Source organism: Cheilinus undulatus, linkage group 23 (assembly GCF_018320785.1).
Source record: "Cheilinus undulatus linkage group 23, ASM1832078v1, whole genome shotgun sequence".
NCBI lineage: Eukaryota > Metazoa > Chordata > Actinopteri > Labriformes > Labridae > Cheilinus > Cheilinus undulatus.
The window spans coordinates 28,981,354-28,999,426 of record NC_054887.1 but is presented as its reverse complement, the minus strand read 5'-3'; the positions used below and the strand labels follow the sequence as shown (position 1 = coordinate 28,999,426).

Below are 18,073 nucleotides of genomic sequence, written 5' to 3'. Positions count from 1 at the left end.
GATAGTTCCTTTCCAGATGTGCAAGCACTTATGCAACCCCATCCATCAGAGATGCAGGCTTTTCGACTGTGTAACAAGCTGTATGGTTCTTCTCCCCTCTAGTCCACAAGACACGGCATCCGTGGTTTTCCAAACAGGATTTCACATTTGACACATGATAAATAAATTATGGGTTTAAGAGATTTCCAAAGGATTGCACTGTTTTTATTTACACTGACACAGCCCTCCAGCTTTTTTGAAATTGGGATTGTAAATCGGTTTATCCTCCCTCCCCATTCTCAGTTGAAACTTAACTTTGAGTGATTTTCGAATTTCCAACTTTTCTGTCTCACCCTGAAGCAACCGCTGTCGTTTTTATTCTAATAAAGTTTTTTCAAACTGTGACGTCATGTATTCCGCGTTTGCCTGGACGTGGCACCGAGGAGGAGCTGCGCCCTCTCCGCCTCTTCTTCGCCTGGTTCCGTTACTCTCTTGCGGCACCGAGCAGCGGCTTCTCCCGGACTCTCCGGCTCGTTCTCCCGCGTCAGACTGTTCCGCCTTTCCTTCGCTGAGCCGGGACTTTGGGGTTAAAGATGGGGCTGACGATCTCCAACCTGATCTCCAGACTGTTCGGAAAGAGACAGATGAGGATACTGATGGGTGAGCTAGGCTAGGCTAACTTAGCTCCCCGGCTAACCGGGCGGGGGGCTAAAAGGAGCTCTCTCAACTCTGATATTAATGTTTACATAAACACATTAGATCATATACTGTACTATTAACCGACCAATGAGGATTCAACCTGTTAAACTGACACGTCATATATCATAATAATGTAAAAAAAATATGCTAACAAGGCTTACCGTTGGGGCTAACGGAAGCTGAGGCAGCAGTGGGCTTTACCAGCGTCAATTTAACCCCACTTTGACGTTTTTTCACTGTTTTGAACTGTTATATAATATCAATTTAAAGTAGAGTTCATTATATAAACAGATAATTTATTTACACACTTTTCTCTGCTTTCATTGTCTGTGTTTTTCAGTCGGTTTGGACGCAGCTGGAAAAACTACGATCCTCTACAAACTGAAGCTTGGAGAGATCGTTACCACAATCCCAACCATCGGTAATATTCAGGAATAGTAACTATTTAGAATCAGTTAAAATCAATGAGCTGGAAGAGACACGTGTAGCTTTATCAGCTGATAACACAGAGATCAGTTTGGTCATTTAATCACATAAACATAACGGTTGTGATCTCACTCCATAGAGGATCTAGGACGGTGTTTAAACTAAGATATACTGTCGCCAGGGTTACTAATGTCGAATTTAACACACCTGTAGCATGTTAGGTTATAACACAAGTAGTGTCATTGTTTGGACATGAAGTTGGTCTTTACTAGGGGGGTTTAACATCCAAACTTACCAAAATATTTTCACAGAATAGTTTTCACCTCATTTGACCAATCACTCAAGTAGTTTTAATGCAGTATTTGTTATGGTGAAGACTCTTGTGTCTGTTTCAGAAGAGGCTACAGGCTGAAAACCACTTAACTAACTTACCGTTAATCCACAAACAATGGAATGAATGTTAAATATGCCCCAGCATTGTTTTTAGGTGATATCTAGAGCCTACACCCCTAACCAACAGCCAGCGCACAGTGACATCAAGTGGTGAAATCATAAATAACATGTTGCAATTCAACAGTTCTTTGTTGTTGGATGGCTGAAATTATCTCTGCTCATGGGAAATGAAAGCAGAAGTCCAAAGAAAGCCATCATGCATTTCCTGAGGGATGTAGTCTGTCACTGAGAACAAGCTGCTGACACTACGCGGCTACTAAAACCCACTGGACTTCTTCTCTCCTCTTCTAGTGCTCCAGGTTATACCACCTTTTAAAATAGTACAACCTGACAGCCGCATGTACAGACACATTTGCCCTCCGCCTAGGATTAAGGATGTCTTTATCATCCCAATTTGCTTTACAGCTGCACAGAACATTTCACAAACAAATACATCAGAGAGTAAAGCAAGTAAATAGATTTCACTTTGAGAAGGCTGATGGCAGCCAGGATTAAATAATTTTGCAATCTGTTTTTTCCTGCATGTCTGAAGGACATATCTGCAGCTGCAAGAACACCTCAAACAATGGATGGCTTGGCTCATTCAGGATTGAATGGGTTTTAAGAGTCTTGAGTTTGAACTAGGGCTGGGCAATTAATCGAAAATTAGATTAAATCGCATTATGGCCTGCTGCAATTTTCAAATTGTAAAAGGTGCAATATTTTTTTGACCTGAAATTTGTGTCAAAATACCAGTTTTAAACTTTTTTGCAGCAGAGATGTTATGCATGACATTTCATGCAATTTCATGTAAAAAAAATCCTAACTTCTTCTTTTTGTACTTTTCAAAAATGGAATATAAGCATGACCAAAACCCTTCAATGCAACAATTCATATCCAATTTGCAACACAAGTCAAAATCATCAGAATTAGTTATTAAGTATTGTTCAGCCATTGTTTATGAACAAAGAAAAGTTAAGGAATAATCGCATATCAAATTGCAATGGCAATATTGGGGGGAAAAAATCGCAATTAGATTTTTTCCAAAATCGTTCAGCCCTAGTTTGAACAAGTGATTCAGATTAGAGTCTACAATTCTGCAACATATTTTGACTAAACCCAGCAACCTGTTCTCACATGCCACTGCCTGTTATCAATACCATCACCAGCACGATAAGAGGTCCCTACGTTGGAAAGTCTGTGTGGTTTAAACAACTGGCTCTCAGCTGGGTTGGGGCCAAAAAGAGGGTTGCAAAGCTCTTTCTAGTGGGTCATGAATGCAAACAATGTGGCAAAAGTCGGTCTACAGAAGCCCAAAGGAGACATATAGTAAACTCATACATGTACTTTTTAGGTTTTCCTGTGATGATGAGTACATTTAAGTATCTATCTTGAGATTGCTACCTATTTATACTTATTCTCTGTCTCAGAGGTGACCGAAATTATCATAGAAAGGCTCAAACAAATGAATAGAAGTGGTATTTAAACATGTTGGCAACACTCGAGTAGCTTGAAGGAGTTTCTCTGTGTTGACCGAGTTTGTCCTTAAAACAAAGAAAATAGAACAAGCTAAGCAGAAGACCGGTTGGTATGTTTGTTTGTTTACATGTTTATCTATGTTTGTGTTTCAGGGTTTAACGTGGAGACAGTGGAGTATAAGAACATCTGTTTCACAGTTTGGGACGTTGGCGGTCAAGACAAGATCAGGCCTCTGTGGAGACACTACTTCCAGAATACACAGGTGAACAACAGGATAACATGCAGATATAAGAGAGTAAATGGATAAACGAGCTTTATACCTGTCACCTGTTCAGTGTTGACCATGGGAAAGAATTGTCACTTATTGTTTACTTATTGTTCAGTTTTATTCAGAAAAACAAACGTGTTGTGCTTGTGATGCGTTCAGGGTCTGATCTTCGTGGTGGACAGTAACGACAGAGAGAGAATCCCAGAGTCAGCTGATGAACTCACTAAGATGGTAAGACACAACACACACACTATATCTATGATGTCATCAATCACATGACTCTGCAGCACCGTGATGTTATCGGTCTTTTCTCTGTGCAGCTCCAGGAAGATGAACTGAAGGACGCGGTTATTCTGGTGTTTGCCAACAAACAGGATCTTCCCAACGCCATGGTGGTCAGCGAACTCACCGACAAACTGGGTCTGCAGAGCCTGCGCAGCAGAACTGTGAGTGCAACACAAAATGCTTTACACCACAACATACAACATACTGGCTACCATTGCACCATGAAGACAAAAGAACACTCTGAGAGAGAAAAGGTTATTGAGAAGTATGAGACAGGATGGATACAAAAATATGTGTAAATCTGCCTAGATCAGACCGTCCTCACAAACTGAGTGAGCGTGCAAGAAGTAGACTAGTGAGAGAGGCCACCAAGACACCTATGACCTCTGCAGGAGTTCCAAGCTTCAGCAGCTGAGATGGAGAGACTCTGCATACAACAACTGTTGGCCGGGTTCTTCACCAGTTAGAGCTTTATGGCAAAGAGAAAGCCACTGTTGAAGAAAACTCAGATTCAATCTGGACTAGAGTTCACCAAAAGGCATGTGGGAGACTCCATGGTCAAGTCGAAGAAAGTTCTAAGGTCTAATAAGTCCAAAATGCTGCTTTTTGTCCAGCAGACAAGATGCCAAACACTACACATCACCATAAACACGCCATTCCCACTGTGAAGCACAGTGGCAGCATCATGCTGTGGGGATGCTTCTCTGTACGGAAGCTTAGGGCTGAAAACATGGTCTTTTTTTTCCTTTTTTCAGTTGATATAGTGGTAGGGTGTTTAAGCATGTGATATTAAAAAAATATTGAAAATTTGACACTCTAATCTCTCACCTTTCTTTCTATCCTAGTGGTTTGTCCAGGCTACCTGTGCGACTCAGGGCACAGGTCTCTACGAGGGTCTTGACTGGCTGTCCAATGAGCTGAGCAAACGTTAGGTCACATGACTTAAACCGGGAAGTAGCTGACTGATATCATCGACTGAATTCACCTTTACCTGATGAAGACAAGGAGTGGGAGGAGTTTTAAAGGACTGATTTCTTTTTTTTGTTTGTTTTTAAATTATGAATATGTCGAGGAGGAAATGATGTCATGGACTCTGAGCTCACCTTGATTTCCCATCATCCTCTTCTTCTCTTGTTTTTTTTCTTTCTTTCTCCGCATGTTTTAACTCTGAATCATGTGACACACTTAACCAGGTGGGAGGCGGGGCTTATCGGGTAAAACTGCACCTGTGGTTAAAGGTGGGCTTAACGACTGGTGGCATGTACCTGTGGGCAGGGGGTGGGGTTTAGAGTTGAGCGACAGTGCACCTGAAGATGATAATGGAGGGCAGTGGCTGGAGTTGAAGGTGAGTGGCAAAGTACCTGATAGGGCGGGGTTAAAGACAAATGAAGGTGTTTAAAATGAAGACAGGGGGAAAGATGAAGACAGTGTACCTAAAAGGTACAGGGGGCAGGGTTAAAGTGACCTGGTGGTGTGATGGCTCATTCCGTACCTGAAGGCCTCGTCATTCCTAAACAATGTGCAGAAGAAGAATCCGAAACAAAGATGATGCAATAAAGGTTTTTTTTCTTCTCAACTGTTTGTTTGTTGTGATCAGCCGATCAATTGAAGGTTAATCAATGCTTCATTTAAGTATGAAAAGATATCTGCCTTTTAAACGATTCAAGCATTACTATCCATATACTCAGGTCTATTACATTGGCTGGTTTGAGGGTCAGAACCTTCAAGTCTGAGGCCATGATCCTCTGCTGGAAAACTGTAGATTGCTTCCTCTAGATGAGGAGTGAGTGCCTCAAGTAAAGGAGTTCAGGTATCTTGGGTTGTTGTTGCCAAGTGAGGAGAGGATGGACTGTGACATTGACAGGTGGATTGATGCAGCTTCAGCAGTATTGCAGACAATTTACTAGACTGTTGTGGTGAAGATTAAGCTTAGCCAGAAGGCAGGACTCTCAATTTACAAGTCGATCTTTGTTCCAACCCTCATCAATGGTCATGAGCTCTGGGTAATGACAGGACACCTTGCAAATTTAATTTGGTCCAGATGCAAATTTTCAGTCTAACAACTAACTTGGAAGTTTGGCTACCTTTCATTCTGATCCTGTGTTGTTTGTCTTGCTGTGTGCAGAGAACTACAACGGCCAACCACGGCCCAACCCACTGGCTCCTAATTGGTCTGATGGATCTCTAACATGTTTGATATTTTGGTCGTACGACTGCATACACTCCTAATAGTGAGAGCAGAATCCTCAACTATGGAGTATTTTTACCTTTCAAAACTGTACAACAGCATCTTAATTTCTAATCTCCCCCACTATAACTAGGAAATAAACTAGCAGGAGTTATGCCAACCCATGGACCACTAGCTGACAGATAGCAATGCTGTTTGTGTGTAACGAGAGCGAGTATGACCCTATAAGACTTCAACCTCAGTGTGCAAGACTTTATCAAAGGGAACTCCATAGTTTTTTGTCTCGGTCTGTCCTGACTTTACTAGTACAGTGTGAGCACTTGCACGATGCTAGTGCATGGGAAGCGATTCAGTTGCAATTGTTATAGTCTGTTTGAAATCGCAAAGTGTACGTCCAGCCTTAGAGAAGCTCAGACACCTGGAGGAAGCTTGAAGTAGAGCCGCTGCTCCTAGGAGCTAATTGAGGGGGTTCACGCATCTGGTCATGCCTCCTGGTGTCCTCCCTGTCGGGGTCTTCCAGGCAAGTCCAATTGAGAGAGGACCCCGACAGGGAGGACACCAGGACTTGCTGTCGAGTTTACGTATCACATCTTGCCTTGGAACACCTTGGAATCCCCCAGGAAGAGCTGGAATATGTCACTTTGGAGAGGGATGTCTGGGTTGACTTGCTTAACCTGCTGCTAGAACAACCTGACCCCAGATAAACAGAAGAAAATGGATGAATGAACACAGGATTAGTCAGCCTAATATTTTCTAAGACTTATTTTTGGGTCTTAACGCCATAATACAGAATGGACAGTGGATAAGGAGAGAGAAAGAGGTGAGGGATAAGCCTGGAAGGACGAGAAGAAAGCAAAGAGTATCCTAAAACAGCATTTCTCAACCAGAGAGCCTTCAATTCAACCATATATATGAAGATTAGTTATCCTGGCATGACTTATCAAATTGTCTCATACACCCTTTCCTGGAATCACATCAACATTTGGATTAGTGAATGAATAGACCTTTATGTCAACAGGCGCTGAGCAAGCAGGTGTTTGTAGACTGATGTCAAAATGTCTGGTTCTTAATCCAACACAGGTTCCATGATGATGAATCCTGACCAAAATTTGGGATGGATTTCTCTTTAAATTAGATTTAGCAAATAAAAGGTGGTACAGTTGAGGCCCAGAGAGAAATGTGACAGGAAAAGATTTTTCATAGAAAATTAATGATATATTACTGGAGAAGATTGCTGATTTTTTGGGAAGTCCTGAAGTTTTCTTATTCCTTCTGAAAATGTTCTAAGATTTAAAGGAAAATTCTCAGAGAACAGTGCAGTCATTTTAAATCTTTATTTTCAGGTTAAATACAAATTCAAACATACAAAACTTTGTGGAAATCCAACAATCAAACAGAGACAAACATGTTTGACTTCCTGCTTCCGATGGTCACATGGCCAAGCTTCTAAACGCTGATTGGTTCATGCTGGTTGTTCTGACGTTTGACCACAAAAACTTTCTGACCAGAGACCGTCACCGTGTAGACGAAGTCCTCCAGGATCACTGAGGTGAAAGACAACAGGTGAGGACAGGTAAGAGGGTCGGCTAAGGACAACAAGTGAGACTACATATGCAGGTGTCGGTGTGCATTACCTGACATGCGCTTAAAAGGTGGATCAGCTGATCCTCCTAATCTGAATCGACTCGCTGTTCTCACCATCTGCATTATTACACCTGCCGTGTGCTCATCATTCTCCAGCTCACCTGCAGACTGGTGAGGCCACAGAGAGGTCAGAGGTCATCACAGGTGTGGCACATAAATTAGTTAAACTTAATCAGGGCTTTTTAAAAATATAACTGAAGTATCATATTTTTTGTGACTGCTAAATCCAGTTATTTATTGAAACGATGTATTTGGGTTTTATTTGTTTAAGATATAAATGAGAACTAGTCCCTAACATAACATTAATATAGTCCTAGGCTCGTAATAGAGTAAATCAACCTCTAGACTACTTTTTTTAATGTGTAAACCAATGTATTTGAGAGTTTAGGGGTCTGTTTCTATAGCTGTTGTCTTTTTTAACTGACAGCAGCCATTTTCAAAACAAAGCCAATTTAGACCAGAGTTTATAGTTTTGCTGTGAACACACCCCCCTCAGTTGAAAACAGTTAAACTTTTGTAGCAGTGCCACTAGTCCCTCACTAGCCAATCAAAATCAAGAAGGAGGGGCAAGCAGAGCAATTTAAAACTACCATTATGGATACTATCAAGGTCCGCTGATAATAGGTAATAAACCTGTACAGGTGAAGCAGTACCCAAGTCGGTCTTATAAATGAGGTTTGGTGTTACTCACAGCCAGAACTCCATCTTCACTGATTACGAGGTACCCAAGCTGATCTGGAATCCGCTCCAGCCCCGCTGTGAGAGCTGCTGTGGTCTAAAACAACAAAGGATAAAACCCAAATAAGACGCAAACAACACAAGACACTAATTGCTCTTGCTATGTAACCAAAGGTGTTCTTTAGGGCTCAGTCCTGGGTCCACTCCTGCTCATTTTCTTAATGAACAACATCAGTTAAAACAGGTCTAAGGTTAATTTAATTTTATGCTGATGACTCTCAGGCTTACATCTTACTCTGTGCACTTCTCAAGGTACACAGCTTGAGCGTTTCAAGCTACATCTATCTTGGTCTTTAAGGTGATAAATCGCTCTCTTACCACTCAACATCTTGACACTGAAACTGAGATTTTATTTCAGAATTAAACCTTAAAGGCACACCTTCTCTGTTCCTGCTGAAATTGATCTTATGGCGTTAATTTGGGCAGGCCACAGAGTCTAGCACCGATCAGTTGATCTTACGCTAGCCCTCATCAGCTGATAGTCAGCTGATTTGCTCGAAACACACTGTTGGCTGATCACACTCATGCTGCCATATTTAAACTTCTGTAGCCTGGCTACACTTGGCTGTTCCTGCAAACCACTTTTTGCAACCCTCCACTACCTCAGCTACTATTTATTCTGCTTCTGACTTAATCAGTGTCATTCTGTTGTCATTGATGTTGTTTGTGACTGCATAATCCAGTTATCTATTAAAACAAGTTGTGTTTTTTGATATATTTGAAGCTGTAAACAAGAACTAGTCCCAAACATAAACATTAAAGTGTAAGTGAACCCCCAGCTCAAAGCTAACTCCACCCACTTCAGGATTTAAAAAAAAATGCATAGTAAGTTAGCAGTTTGGTACTGAGAAGAGGGAGGGGAAAAAAAGTGTTTTTTTTTGTTTGTTTTTCATCTGGTTTTCCAGATGAAACGGGAGTGATGGTGATTCTCCTTGCCAGAAAGTGACAGAGTCCTGCAGCACAAGCTGCTTTTTGCAACCCTCCTCCACCCCAGCTCCTCCTTTACTCTGCTTCTGACTTGATCAATGTCATTCTGTTGCGAATGATGCCTGCTCTGCTCTGGGGTTATTGCTGCTCCTCTCAGGCTTTTCTTGTAGATACAGGAAAGGTCCAAATGTGGGCTGTTCCTGCTTGATGCTGCCCACGTAGGCTTGTGGAAGGTGAAACCCAAATCTATGGACATATTTTCTTATAAAGAATAGTCACAATGGGAAGGCCGATGTTAAGTATGGTTTAACTAGAAGACAAAGATCAGCATTTATGTCACAGAGACAGATGGAGGAAGCTAGGGTGAGTAGTGTGACTTTGGGGAAACTGAGAATGAGATTTATGTTTTTACATTTTACTGTACAATAACAACGGTATTAGAAGCCTTATTTTTAGGAACATTTCTTCAATTAATGCTGACTTTTTTGGTTGGATTATTATGATAAACTTGAGTTTTGCTTCAGAAAAGGAACCTTTTTCTAATAGCCAATTATATTTGCACGGTCTGGGAGAAAAGGCAGAATGCATTGTTTACTACTGAGCTGTTAAAAGAACATGTAACTCTGTAACTGCTTGTAAGGAGCTGACAGCTGCACTGCTTCAATGGTATCCCTGGTGTCTTATAAACCCATAGGGGTTGGTTCTTTCAATGAATTACATGTAAATAAAAGTACAATCAATCTTCTATCATCGTGGCTTTTCATGCTAAAATAAAGTATAACCTCCAGTTTTCAGCCTATTTTCTTACTCTCTTTTCCAAAAGTCTGAACTAAACTGGGGAAAAAAATGTGCTTATATGTTTGCTGTTCCCTTTACTGACAATAAAACACAAAAATTCCTGAAGCTGCTCTCATTGGATGACTTTAAATAGAAACAAACGCCTCTTTTACCTAATTCATAAATGATTATAGACTATTAGGACAGAGAGTTGCTGTTTAAACTTCACAGTTTGTGCTTTTTTAGTGTATTTAAAATGCTGTATGTTATTTCATGTTGTACTTATGGCTGCTCACTGTCTGTCACCAGTGCTATTGACTTCTCTGCTGTCTTTCCCAGGACTCTGTTTTTTATCTCAGCGAGTTTCACCGGATTAAATAAATAGCAGAAACAAAACAGGGTAACTTATTTCATGCTAACTGCTAACAGGCTAACATCCTGACAGCTAATCAGAGCTCCTACAGTCTTACTAACGGAAGAACAGGAGTCACGTGACCATCATGTTAATAATACACATAAATTTGATGTGAAATATAAAATTCAAGACTTTAAAATCTTACCATTTTCCTATTCTTCTGCTGTTTTTTTAATCAGCTGACCTGCTCTGCTGCATTTCCGTTTTCTTGGATCGTCACGTGACTGCTGCGTGGCCTTCACGTGCTGTTGGAAATTATTTAAAGTTCCTGTACCAAATAGTGCCTGAATAAACAGGTTCTTCAAAGATGTGTCTTTTAACACATTCGCAACACACTCATGACATTAAACCAATAAATATTTTTTTTTCATTCTACAATAATTTAAACTCCATTTAACGTCCTTAAAGGAGCCACAGCGCCTCAGTTAAATGTCAAAGATATCAAACAAACATCACAAATTAAAGACATATAAAAACGCGAACTAACTTAATTTTACACGTGAAATAAATCATTTAAAAACAGATAATATTCTAAAGTACTTCTATCTAAACGACAGAACTAAACAATGGTTAATTTTACACATAAATCTCCTTGTTTTTTTCTTTTTTAACAAAGAGCTCATATTAGTCTTGTCTTAAAATCTTATTAAAAGTTGTTTTTCCAATGTATGACAGAACACAGATTTAAAGACCAGGAAAAGAGAGACTGTATCTTATACATAACGAACAAATAGTATAATTGTATAAACAAACATACAAGAGCATATCAGTGAACAGGATGAATATTAAAATAAAAAATCCCAAATAACAACATCAAAATCATAATAAAATTCAAGAGAAAAAAAAATACATTTACAAGGGGGATGGGCCATCTTGATAACCAAACTGTAATTTAATTTTTTAAAACAGGTTTTATTGAACATTATGCACAGTAACAATCAAACAATAAAGTGCATTGACTTATACATCATGAGGAATATAAGATAAAAGGAAAATGAAGTGGCAGTAAATTAAAACTAACTAACTAACTAACAAAAAAACAAGACACACCAGTCAAGGTTAAAAGAGTTAAAGGCAGTCATAATTTAATTACTGGACATTCATAGAATATGTGCAATATATTGTCCACTGTTGTCTTGCAGAAATCCCAAATGTTATTTATCTCAGCAAATCTTGAAATTTATGTATTAGATAGATATTATTAACGTTTTGCACTGCATTTTCTTTATCTTGTTTGGAATTGAAAATGTGTAGGCTAAAAGCCTTATATTTTGCCAATTAAGATTTGTGAAGTAAGCATTCCAGAAAAAAATAACTGTAATTATCTTATTTGGAATAAGTGTATGACGTACTTCCTGTCAGCGTACGGAAAGCGGAAGTCACGATCAGCTGACCCGATCACATGACGTGTAGCATCTGTGAGTAAGGAGCTAAATTCCTCTTTTGCTCCGTGTTTTTTTCGCCTTTTTCCTTCTAACCGGAGCTCCGGGATGGCGGGTCGCGGTAAACTGATCGCGGTGATCGGTGATGAGGACACGTGCACGGGCTTCCTGCTGGGCGGGATCGGTGAGCTGAACAAGAACCGAAAACCGAATTTCTTGGTGGTGGAGAAGGACACGAGCATCACGGAGATAGAGGAGACCTTCAAGTGAGTCTGCACTGTAAACAGATAAAAAAATCTAATGACTTACTGAAATATTTAAACCAAACCTTGTTAAAAAGAAATAATTTAACAAAAATACACCCAAATATAAAAGTGAGATCTAACCAAACTCCATAAAAAAATCTTATGAGCTGTAATGAAGCTCCTGCTGCACATTTACTGTGTTGACATTAAAGCCAGTAGAAGTTCAGGGCTGTAGCTATGGAACAGCAAAGCGTTGGCGTCTTACCCACCATGCACCTTAGCAGTCGTTGACCCTGAATTGGATTTTACGTGGTCTTTCACTTTGCGGCTGAGTTGCTGTTGTTCCTAAACGCTTCCACTTTCTAGTCATATGACTAACAGTTGAGTGTGGGATATCCAGCAGGGATAAAGTGTCTTACTGCAAAGGTGTCAAAAATACAAGAAATTACCCAATATCAGGTTTCTAAACTCTGATTTCTGTCCTGTTTTTGGTTTTGATTTGATACTCTAAAAGTGATCACAACCAGATCAATCGGAGAGGTTTGATTTTACTATTTGGTTTAAGTCTTTTTGGGTTTCCCACGTATCTAGAAACTCTTATCAGTATATAAAATATTGCAAACTTATTATGATATTCCATCCTGGCACAGAGAGGGTTAAAAAAGGAAACAATGGATGAACTTCAGTGTGAAAATCTCCCATCATTCTGAACTCGTCCTCTTCCTCTCTGCAGGAGCTTCCTGGTTCGTAACGACATCGGCATCATCCTCATCAACCAGTTCGTCGCCGAGATGATCCGTCACGCCATCGACGCCCACCTGCAGTCCATCCCCGCCGTGCTGGAGATCCCGTCTAAGGAGCATCCGTACGACGCCTCCAAGGACTCCATCCTCCGCCGAGCCAAGGGCATGTTCTCCGCTGACGACTTCCGATAAACACACAAACACAGCGGTGATTGATGTGAACCTCTCTGTCTTCATGTTTGTACAGTGACGTTAGATTAGACAATAATTAACTGAATATATTGATATTATTGTATTGATTTATTGTTCTTCCTCTGATTGTGTTAGTGTGTTTTTTTTATTTACTGTTGTGTTTGATGTGGAGAAACAGGAAGGGGATCATGTGACCGGTCCCTCTGAGTGTTCAGTCAGCTGACAGCGACTCAGACAGAAACACTGTTCATTCAGTTTAACTTATAAAACTCTAACATGTTAAAGAAAATAAATATTTGTTGATGTGATGTCCTGATTTATTCATTCATGTTTTAAATCTTTCTGTTTTTTTTCTCAGAGAACAAAAAATCTGAAACAGAAAAAGCCTTGAGCTGCTTTGAACAGCTGAGGGCTGTACTATAGAGTTAAAGTAGGGCTTAGCTTTTTTTTTCAAACATGAGTAGGGGGAGCCCTAAGAAAAAAGGGTGGGAACCACTGATCTAAAGCCCTGTCCCAATACCCACACTTCACCATAAAGTATTGAATTAATTCTGCATTTTAAAAAATTCAAATAATTAGGCTATTCATGTGTATTTCTCACGTTATAAAGGACTTGTAAAAGTACCTGATTATTCTGCTGAAATCATGTTTATGGTTAGAGTTTACATGTCTAAAGTTCTCAAACAAGAAGCAATTAATTAATAATGAAATGAACATAGTAATTTACTACTGTGTCTTTTGTGTGCATAGGAAGCATCAAATGATGCATCAAAAGTTCTGTCAGTGTGAGCACACCAGAGCCGGAAACAAAGAGTTAAATGAGATAGCCAGTTTCTGTTTTTTTATTTATTTAACCAGGAAGAGTCGAAGATGAGGTTCAAGATAGCAGCGTAGAGTTTCAGACAAACATGGAGCAGTCATACACAAAATATAATGCAAGCTACACTATATGGACAAAAGTATTTGGCCATACCCTGTTAATTATTGAATCCAGGTGTTTTAATCAGACCCATTGCCACAGGTGTGTACAAACAAGCACCTAGCCATGCAGTCTCCTTTTGTTGTGGTACTTAAATGTTCTGAAGAGCTCAGTGACGTCCAGCGTGGTACTGTGATGGCTGCCATCTTTGCAATAAAACCGTTCAGGAAATTTCATCCCTGCTGGATATTCCACAGTCAGCTGTAAGGGATGTTAGAAAGTGGAAGCATTTAGGAACAACAGCAACTCTGCCACAAAGCAGAAGATCATGTAGAAGGTAAGGTGTAAGTACCAACTCTGCTGATTCCATCGCTGAAGACTTCTGAACGTCCACTGGCATTAGAGGGATTTAAAAGATGTCACTGACTCTGCACGCCTTATCTCCTCAGCCAGGTCGTCCCAAAGTCGAGGGGCCCTGATGGAGAAGGCCCAGTCATTCTGCACAATTTGCACCCATTTTGGCTCTTTTACCATTTTTTTTTGTGCCAATTTACATCAACATTTTGGACCTGTTTTCATCACGTATCCCACCAGTTTCTGACATTTCTAACACATTTGGGCCACTTTAATCGCATTTCTACAAATGCTTAATCTCATTTCACCATATTTTCTGCCCATTTCTTTCACTTTTAACCCTTTCCACCGCATGTTCTGCCTGTTTTTACTATTACTAAGCCAACTCTTGCCAATTTCTACATACTGTTGCCTCTCTTGACCCACTATTGCTATTATTAACCCCCTTTACAACACTTCTTTTGCTCATTTTTACTGGTTTGACCAAGTTCTGCCTATTTTCCTGCCTCAGTAATCCCATTTTGCTAGTTTACAACAATTTCTCCCAATTTTTAATCCCATTTCACCACCTTTCCACCCATTTTTGCCATTTCTAAGTCAGTATTGCCAGTTTTAACCTCTTTCACCAATCTTTAAGCCCATTTTTTTCTATAACACCTTTTTGTCACTTTTTATCCCATATTTATCTATTTTTCTCTATTTTTTGTCTCTTTGATTCATTTTTTCTATTTTTAAAGTCCAATTTCAACATCTTACCTCCTAATATTGTGACTGTTCACCCTTTTTTAACTCTTTTTAAGCCTGTTTATGCCACTGTAACACATTTCTGCTACTTTAAAAATCTGATTTCACCACCTTTCCTGCAAGTGTTTGCCATTTCCCATTTGAGACATTTTTTATACCCATCTTAATTTCTGTTTTAAGTGAAGGGATTTTTGTTTTTAAATTGTTACATACTTTGAATAAAAAGCTATTTGTTGCTTTGATGATAGTGGTTATAATTCAGGTAAAAATGAATAAAAATATGGTTCATCCAACTTCCAGTCCAGGTGGGGTCCCTGGTCTTTGGCACCTTTATTTTGGGGGTCCCAGGCTGAGAAGTTTGAGAGGCCCTGCTCTAGAGGGCTAGACTAGTATGAAGGAACCAATAAGTACTGGTCTGGATGCCTGTAAGCGCCACACTGGGAACACACCAGTGTAAACATCCTTAGTGGTTTGTTGACGATGTGTTTTCGGTCGGCCTTCACTTCTGGGACGTCATTAGTCTTCTGAAGGACGACGGCTGAGCTCGTAAACATTTATCGTGGTCTCATGTTAATAAAGCAGACAGACTCTGAGGTCTCGGAGTTCTCACAGAACCCAGGGTGTCACAGAGTCAATGTTCAACACAATGACCTTCAGATGACCTTCACTCAGGTTTCAGTGCATCATGTGACCATGAGATACAGCGAGTATAAATACAGGATGAGAGGGCGATCTTCACTCCTCTCTCTCTCTCTGATGAAGATGATGGCAGTGATGAAGGTGATTTTGATGATGATGATGATGATGACAGCGTCAGTCTCTGCTGCTCCTCATTCCCCAATTCTTGACTCAGTCAGGTGAGACTTAAACCTCAAATCGTCTCAAATCCTTTTGATTTAGAATCATTCTGTTTTTTAACATTTATTAAAAGCAAACTTAGTGAACGTGTTTCTGTTTCCTGTCTGCAGTCGAGATGAAAACATCACCATGACTCCTAAACTGCACAGGGACGCATGGGAAAACTCCACCAGGTAAACCTCCAGTTATCCCAGGATTTGTAATTATTTTGAAAACTCTTTAAAAATGTATAATTTATAAGAAATGTTAAAGTTATGAATACGTTTGTTTGTATTTTTCAGCTTTGAGCCCGGTCCAGACATGAACTCAACATCTCCAGAGTTTGTAATTTTCAAATGTACAATAAACAACATAGACTACGAATTAATAAATAAATAGATCAATACTGTTAAAAATTATATAATACATTACATAATTGCAGTTGTAAGTCGTGGTTTTTATGTATATTTTGATATTTTCTATCAGTAAGTTTTTGTGTTTTTTATTTTATCTTTTTATTTTCTTTCTTTTGTGTCATTTTCCTTTGTATTTATTTTGTTTCATATTTATCTATTGTTAATTATTTTTTGTGTGTTCTCTCAGGATACACTATCAGCCAAAAGTGGACCCTCACATAGGAAGCAGCGTAAGGTCAGTTTGTAATTTTCACATGTATAAACAAAACAAGAAAAAAAATGTGGGCATTAGACACAACACACACCTGGATACTTGGTTTATTTATTTATTTATTTATTCACATATTTGCAAGTTTAAATTTCAATAATTTAAATTTTCAAGTTTTAATCATTTAATTTTCTGATTATTTTGATGTTGAATTTTTGTCCAACTTTCTTCTTTGTTGTGTTTGTGTGTAATTTTGTTTGTTTTAGTTGTTGTTGTTTAATTAGATGTTTTTGTTAATTGATTATTTTTGCATGACTTTTTAAATGTTTGTTTTAATTTTTCTGTTTTGTTTTTATTGTTTATTATTGATAGTTTGTTTTTGTTGGTTTTTATTTATGTTTTGTTTGTGTTTATTTAGGTGCTATTTTACTTGTGCATTTGATTACTCTGTTTTTTTTAATTTGTATGTTTAGTTATTATCTATGTGCACTTGTGTGTTTCTGTTATTTTATTTTATTTATTTAATTTATGTGTTTTATTTTTGTCTTTATTTGTCATTTGTTTATTTGTGTTTATTTGGGTGTTATTTTACTTTTCTTAGTGATTTCATGTTTTTGATCATTTTTTTGTGTGTATTTGATTTTTTTCCTTTTTTTGTATATGTATTTGTTATGTATGTGCATTTGTGTGTTTCTCTATTTTTGTTTCATTGGAGGGTTTTTGTTTGTTTTACTTACATTTTGTTTGTGTTAACTTTGTATTTGTCTTTACTGGGGTGTTTTTCTTTTCTTTCTTTTTTTTCTTTATTTTGTTTGTAGTGTTTTTTTGTTTATATTATAAAGCATATCTATAAATATGGTTTGTGTGTGTTTTAATTTTATATGTCTATTTGTACATTTGTATTTTTTATTTTTGTTTTTTGATTTTCTTTTATGTTCTTGTTTGCGTTTCTTTGTGTTGTTTGTTTTTGTTTTAATGTTTTTCCCTTAGTTTAATGTATATTTGTTATTTTTGTGTGTTTTGTATGTGTATTTGTTACATGAAAATTTGTTTTTATTTTTTGATTCTTTTCTGTTTTTATTTCTTTGGGTCTGATTTTGATTTTAGAAACCTCGTACTCACTGACATTTTTTCATGTCACATTTTTGCTGTGTTATTAAAGCTGACGCAGTATTGCGCTTTCCCCTCAACAATACTCACAGCAGACTTAGCCGTTCACTCACCTGAGCAGACATTTACCTGTAGAAATATTCACCTGTTTACTGTCTCACTTGTCTTCTTCAGGATTAACTTCTGTCCCACCTGTGGGACCGTAAACCTGGGCTCTGACTTACAGCGTGGAGATGAGAAGGCGGGCGATAAAACCAAAGACCCCACAGGCCCGGGAAAATAACCGGAAGCAGCTGCTCACTGCTGAATCCACAGGTCGTGATGATGATAAGTCTCTCTGAACGCCATGAAACCCTGCCATGTGTCAACAGATAACAGAAGAACCACCTTAAGAAAATAAATAAAGAAATCAACATGTTGACCTCTGAGTGTAACACCCACACTAAACACCAGGAGGCAGCAACACCACACTGTGTCAAATCACTGCTGTTCTCTGATAAATACTGTTTTGTGATATGAACACTACATATCCCATGATTCTGTCTGTCACGCCTGAAAATGATGTAGCTACCTAAACTGTGATTGATTTGCTTATCATAATGAATTCAGAGAAAAACAACTAAAATAAAACTTACATTAAACCAGACAGTCTGTCCTTTTCCCTGA

At 38.7% G+C, this 18,073-nt stretch overlaps 4 protein-coding genes across 4 annotated transcripts; 3 read left to right on the top strand and 1 right to left on the bottom strand.

Annotated features, from left to right (window-relative positions):
* The first annotated feature begins 401 nt into the window (after window positions 1-401).
* Window positions 402-5,144, top strand: LOC121505726 (ADP-ribosylation factor 4). The gene is made up of 6 exons (XM_041781261.1): window positions 402-639; window positions 1,019-1,099; window positions 3,168-3,277; window positions 3,443-3,514; window positions 3,604-3,729; window positions 4,414-5,144. Exons 1-6 carry the CDS (start codon window positions 573-575, stop codon window positions 4,498-4,500), a joined length of 543 nt encoding a protein of 180 aa, XP_041637195.1. The 5' UTR covers window positions 402-572; the 3' UTR covers window positions 4,501-5,144.
* Window positions 5,145-7,076: 1,932 nt separating this feature from the next.
* lamtor4 (late endosomal/lysosomal adaptor, MAPK and MTOR activator 4) lies at window positions 7,077-10,500 on the bottom strand. Its single transcript, XM_041781058.1, has 4 exons — window positions 10,403-10,500; window positions 8,092-8,175; window positions 7,391-7,508; window positions 7,077-7,300 (listed from the first exon to the last, which is right to left on the bottom strand). Exons 1-4 carry the CDS (start codon window positions 10,403-10,405, stop codon window positions 7,203-7,205), a joined length of 303 nt encoding a protein of 100 aa, XP_041636992.1. The 5' UTR covers window positions 10,406-10,500; the 3' UTR covers window positions 7,077-7,202.
* Window positions 10,501-11,642: 1,142 nt separating this feature from the next.
* Window positions 11,643-13,127, top strand: atp6v1f (ATPase H+ transporting V1 subunit F). The gene is made up of 2 exons (XM_041780970.1): window positions 11,643-11,905; window positions 12,618-13,127. The coding sequence occupies exons 1-2, from the start codon at window positions 11,748-11,750 to the stop codon at window positions 12,817-12,819; spliced, it is 360 nt and encodes a 119-aa protein (XP_041636904.1). The 5' UTR covers window positions 11,643-11,747; the 3' UTR covers window positions 12,820-13,127.
* Window positions 13,128-15,529: 2,402 nt separating this feature from the next.
* Window positions 15,530-18,047, top strand: zgc:193726 (uncharacterized protein LOC561161 homolog). The gene is made up of 5 exons (XM_041781364.1): window positions 15,530-15,693; window positions 15,805-15,867; window positions 15,976-16,014; window positions 16,277-16,324; window positions 17,582-18,047. The coding sequence occupies exons 1-5, from the start codon at window positions 15,530-15,532 to the stop codon at window positions 17,688-17,690; spliced, it is 423 nt and encodes a 140-aa protein (XP_041637298.1). The 3' UTR covers window positions 17,691-18,047.
* Window positions 18,048-18,073: the final 26 nt, after the last annotated feature.

What these genes read in the sequence shown, in the direction of transcription:
- LOC121505726 (XM_041781261.1), top strand. Translation starts at nt 573, where the DNA reads ATGGGGCTGACGATCTCCAACCTGATCTCCAGACTGTTCGGAAAGAGA. An exon ending in ACAGATGAGGATACTGATGG is followed by an intron (nt 640 to 1,018) that starts GTGAGCTAGGCT and finishes TGTGTTTTTCAG; the next exon opens with TCGGTTTGGACGCAGCTGGA. An exon ending in ACTACTTCCAGAATACACAG is followed by an intron (nt 3,278 to 3,442) that starts GTGAACAACAGG and finishes TGATGCGTTCAG; the next exon opens with GGTCTGATCTTCGTGGTGGA.
- lamtor4 (XM_041781058.1), bottom strand. An exon ending in GTGAAGATGGAGTTCTGGCT is followed by an intron (nt 7,509 to 8,091) that starts GTGAGTAACACC and finishes TGGCCTCACCAG; the next exon opens with TCTGCAGGTGAGCTGGAGAA. An exon ending in ACCTTTTAAGCGCATGTCAG is followed by an intron (nt 7,301 to 7,390) that starts GTAATGCACACC and finishes CTTTCACCTCAG; the next exon opens with TGATCCTGGAGGACTTCGTC.
- atp6v1f (XM_041780970.1), top strand. Translation starts at nt 11,748, where the DNA reads ATGGCGGGTCGCGGTAAACTGATCGCGGTGATCGGTGATGAGGACACG. An exon ending in GAGATAGAGGAGACCTTCAA is followed by an intron (nt 11,906 to 12,617) that starts GTGAGTCTGCAC and finishes TCCTCTCTGCAG; the next exon opens with GAGCTTCCTGGTTCGTAACG.
- zgc:193726 (XM_041781364.1), top strand. Translation starts at nt 15,530, where the DNA reads ATGAGATACAGCGAGTATAAATACAGGATGAGAGGGCGATCTTCACTC. An exon ending in GCATGGGAAAACTCCACCAG is followed by an intron (nt 15,868 to 15,975) that starts GTAAACCTCCAG and finishes TGTATTTTTCAG; the next exon opens with CTTTGAGCCCGGTCCAGACA. An exon ending in ATGAACTCAACATCTCCAGA is followed by an intron (nt 16,015 to 16,276) that starts GTTTGTAATTTT and finishes GTGTTCTCTCAG; the next exon opens with GATACACTATCAGCCAAAAG.